The following is a 4,348-nucleotide window of genomic DNA, read 5'->3' as shown; positions in this document are numbered from 1 at the left end:
ATTAATCATTAAAATAAACTCCAACGGCCCGAGATTACTGCCTTGACTTATTCCGGAATAAGTATAATATGGCGCAGAAACGTAACCCTCGTAATCGACGTACTGTCTGCGCTCTTTTAGGTAATTAGCAAAAAAGTTTAATAAACTGGGAGTGAACCCTAACGCAGCAAATTTAATTAATAATATGTCGTTGTCTACGGTATCAAAAGCGCGGCGAAAATCAAAATACGCAGTGTCGACCTGTCTTCCGGCGTCCACGGCAGGCGCTAGTTCCGATACGAAGGACAACAAGTTACTCTCCGTGTTTCGACCCTTACGGAAGCCGTGCTGCGCGTCAGAGAGCCGGGAATTGACCTGCGGACAAATGCTGCTGTGTATTACCGTCTCGAATACTTTGGCAACCGCCGATAGTATCGCTACAGGTCTATGATCGCTTAGTTCCGTTCCTGATCCTTTTTTTGGAACCGGAATCACGCGGGTAATTTTCCATCTATCCGGATAGCGTTCCTCTTTTAAGTATAAATTAAAAATATGCCAAAGGGGCATCTCAAATGTTACGCGACAATCTTTAATTATGAAAGGCGGAACGCCGTCCGGGCCTACTGATTGTTTGGGCTTGAGGCGGGCGAGCGCTGCGCGCACATCGCGCTCGCTCACCTGGCCTATATGCACGCGCGCCGAGTCCGCGCCGGACAGCACCCGCGCCGCCGCCCGCTCAGCCGATCGTGGGTCTAAGTTCGGCGGCTTGGAGCTATACACCGAATGAAAAAACTCCGCAAAATATTCCGCACAATCTTCTTTTTTCACTTCCATCCCCCCTTTAGTAACTCGACTGTTGTTATAATTAATCCGTTTATTTTTAACGAAGTACCAAAACGATTTTGGATCATTTTTTAAATTTAGTTGCAGATTTTGCAGATATAATTTATACGCGCCTTCGATCATATTTTTTACTAAAGCCCGATAGTGCGAAAATACTCGATAGTCCGCTTGCGATTTAGTTCTTTTGTATATTTTATGTAACCTCCACTTTTTTTCAATATGTTTTATTAATTCGGCTGTGTACCATGTCGGATAATTAAATTTTGAATTTGTTTTACCCCGATTACAACGTTTTCTCGGTGTAGACGAGTCAATCATTTGGTTTACCACATTGTAGAAATATGTCAACGCGACGTCGGCATCATTTATTTCATATAACGGACTCCAATCAAACTTTTCGAATAGACTATATAATTGAAAAAAATTACATTTATTAAAATTCCATCTAATATTTTCAAATGAACCGTTATCATTTGAATTGCATTCGGCGTCTCCAAGCCCAGGGCCAGAGCGGTGGGTGCGCTCCCCCCTCTGGCACAATTCCAGCAGCAAAGGGGGGTGCTGCACGTCCACGTCTACCACGGGGTCGTCGCACAAAAATAATTTCAAATCACATTCGGAAAGTGTCGTCAATACCAAATCCAAAGTTCTATCGTTAATGTTAATGAAATTATTTACCTGGCGGAATCCACAATAGGCTGCAACATACTCACAATGATGCTGTATCTCTTGTGTGGAAGACGGCATGTTAAAATCTCCAATCACTAACACTTTATCGTATTCCGAACATTTACATTCAAGTATATGAAACAAATGACTATATTCTTGCACACTCGATTTAGGGGGAATATACACAACACAACACAAAAACAAAAATTTTTGACGATATGATACGGTAGCACACACTATTTCAAATAAGGCCGTATCTACACTATCGACTTGAACACGTTTTAGTTCCAACCGCGACGATGCAGCAATCAGGGTTCCTCCTTGTTTCCGACCATCGGCTCGATCGCATCTTAACACTGTGTAACCTGCGGGAAAAATTTCTCCATCTGCTATGGAGTCATTTAGACCAGTCTCTGTTATAGTAAACAAGTCACACGAACTGTTCAAAATATTCGTGTAAAATGTTGACGTTTTCGTTCGGAGTCCTCTTACGTTTTGATAGTATATTAATATCGAATTATTTTTGGTTACTCTCCTTTCCCGTAGATCTTTGTTGGTTTCGAAACCACACCCATTCATTGAACTTGGCATTAACTGGCCAGCAGTCACAACAATTGATTTTTCCGTACAATGATTCCGGAACTCCAACCTTGAAAGACGCATAATCTCTTTTAGATCTTGGTATTATCTTCTCAACTTTTATATCTTTCGAGCCACATACGGTTTCAACATGTTCGATTATGGCCTCACTCGTTGTGTCTGGATGAAGAGACCAGATATGTAAAAATTTCTTTTTTTCGACCGCTATTCCGAGCGCACGCGCACCGCGATCGGACGTGTCTACAAATATAAGGAGTAAAAAAGAAAACTAAAAATGGTACAGTGTAAAAAGTGTAAACAATTTGTATCAACAAGTAAGGAAGACGTGTTAAAATGTAAAGGGGAATGCAAAAGTGTTTTCCATAAAAAGTGTATTAAAAACACTGCTCAGTTTGTACAAAATGAGATGTGTGAATCTTGTATGTCAGAATGTGCATCAATACCAGAAACTGAAAAGATCAGCGGTAAATCGGTGTCAATTGAGCAGCTTATAATGGAGGTAAACAAAAAACTGGAAGTTGTGTTTAAAATAGAAAGGAGTCTGGAAGATATGAAGACCACGGTGGATTTTTATGCTGAAAAATACCAGGAGCTGTTTGAGTTTAAGAAAAAGACCGAAAATAAAGTGAAATATTTAGAACAACAAACTGTGTACTTAGAGAAAAGGAATAAGGCATTAGAAGAGAGGATAGTCGATATGGAGCAAAAGGAGAAAGAAAGAAACATAGAAATCGTGGGTTTAGAAAAAAAGGACAACGAAGATTTAAAAAGTATAATGGCTACGTTATCAAAAAAAGTTGGCGTATTAAGCGAAGATATTGAGCAGGTTAAGAGGGTAGGGCAAGAAAAACAAGACAAACAATCTCGACCGCTGCCGATTATAGTCACCCTGCGCACAAAGACAGCGCGCGAACAGTGGCTCAAGCAACGTAAACAAGTCATAACTAACGATGACATTTACAACGACCATAATAATAATAGAATATATATAAATGAAGACTTGAGTAAATACTTGCGTCAAATTTTTTGGATGGCAAAAAAGGAGCTTAAACCAATGTATAAATATATATGGGTACAAAATTCAAAAATTCTTGTGAAAGCCAGCGAAGTAAATAAAAAAATCCATGCTATTAGGTCACAGGAGGATATTACTCAATTAATGAAGTGTGCTACCCGCAATGATAATGTGGACAGCGAAACAACATCACGCACATAAGCGCCGAGTCACACTGGGTGATAGTTCTATAAATAAAATTCAATTTCCTAGAAATATGTGATGAAGACCTTAAATTCTTAGAATTCGAAAATATTGTGGACTGGAGTAATTATATATTAAATAAGCCCAAGAACCATGATATTGATATAATCCATTTAAATATTCGGTCATTGAGAAAAAATTTTAACAAATTAATCATTTTAGTTGAAAAATGTCGGTACAAAATTGATGTAATTATAGTAACTGAGATAAATATTCAGGAAGATGAAACTGATTTTTATACAATAAATAATTATGATAGATATGTTTTCTCAAGGCAGAATAAAAGAGGAGGAGGAGTTCTTATATCAGTAGTATCATAGTTCAGGATGTTGTTGGGGCTCCCGCGGTACTGTAGCGCATCAGGTATGTTTGCGGATGCACACGTGGATGACTTTTCATCAGTCATCCGCAAACGGACAGCCTCACTGATGCGTAGGGTTCGTGCGAGCACTAACAATATCCTGATGGTTATAGGCAATAAGCCCGAATGTGTTGTTTTGAGACACTGGGTACATATACATACCCATGTACCTGGTGCCTCGAAACGACGCAGATTTATGAATTAAATGTTTTATTAAGTTTGTTAATTTTAATTTGTATTTATTTAATAATTTTGTCAATTTTCACTTTTAATTTAATTTAATTTTTAATCTTAACTTTACTAACATAGTTATAAGTATTATTTTACTAACAATGTATGGACTTATAATGGTCTGAATTAAATGATTTTTATTTTTATTTTATTTTATTTTTATTTTTATTTTTATTTTATTTTATTTTTATTTTATATACGCGTTAAAAAAATATAACTATGAAACAAACAATATTAAAACGGACTCGGCGGAAGTTATCCATGGTAAACTTAAAATCGGGTATTGTGCGCACCATATAATTGCTATATATAGACCACCCAACAAAAACAAATTACGCTTCAACCAACAACTAAATACAATCCTGGCCAGCATACCTAAGTCAGAAGCAGTAGTAATAATCGGAGAC

At 37.7% G+C, this 4,348-nt stretch overlaps 1 protein-coding gene across 1 annotated transcript; it reads left to right on the top strand.

The window, feature by feature from the left end:
- Positions 1-2,497: 2,497 nt before the first annotated feature.
- Positions 2,498-3,307, top strand: LOC123723332. The gene has a single exon (XM_045685912.1). It carries the CDS (start codon positions 2,498-2,500, stop codon positions 3,305-3,307), a length of 810 nt encoding a protein of 269 aa, XP_045541868.1.
- The last annotated feature ends 1,041 nt before the right edge of the window (positions 3,308-4,348 follow it).

Source organism: Papilio machaon, chromosome W, assembly GCF_912999745.1.
Source record: "Papilio machaon chromosome W, ilPapMach1.1, whole genome shotgun sequence".
Taxonomy (NCBI): Eukaryota; Metazoa; Arthropoda; class Insecta; order Lepidoptera; family Papilionidae; genus Papilio; species Papilio machaon.
Note: the sequence above shows the minus strand (reverse complement) of the source record. Positions and strands in the feature narration are given on the sequence as shown.

Bases quoted from the DNA above. Each gene is read 5' to 3' on its own strand.
- LOC123723332 (XM_045685912.1), top strand. From the start codon at position 2,498: ATGTGTGAATCTTGTATGTCAGAATGTGCATCAATACCAGAAACTGAA.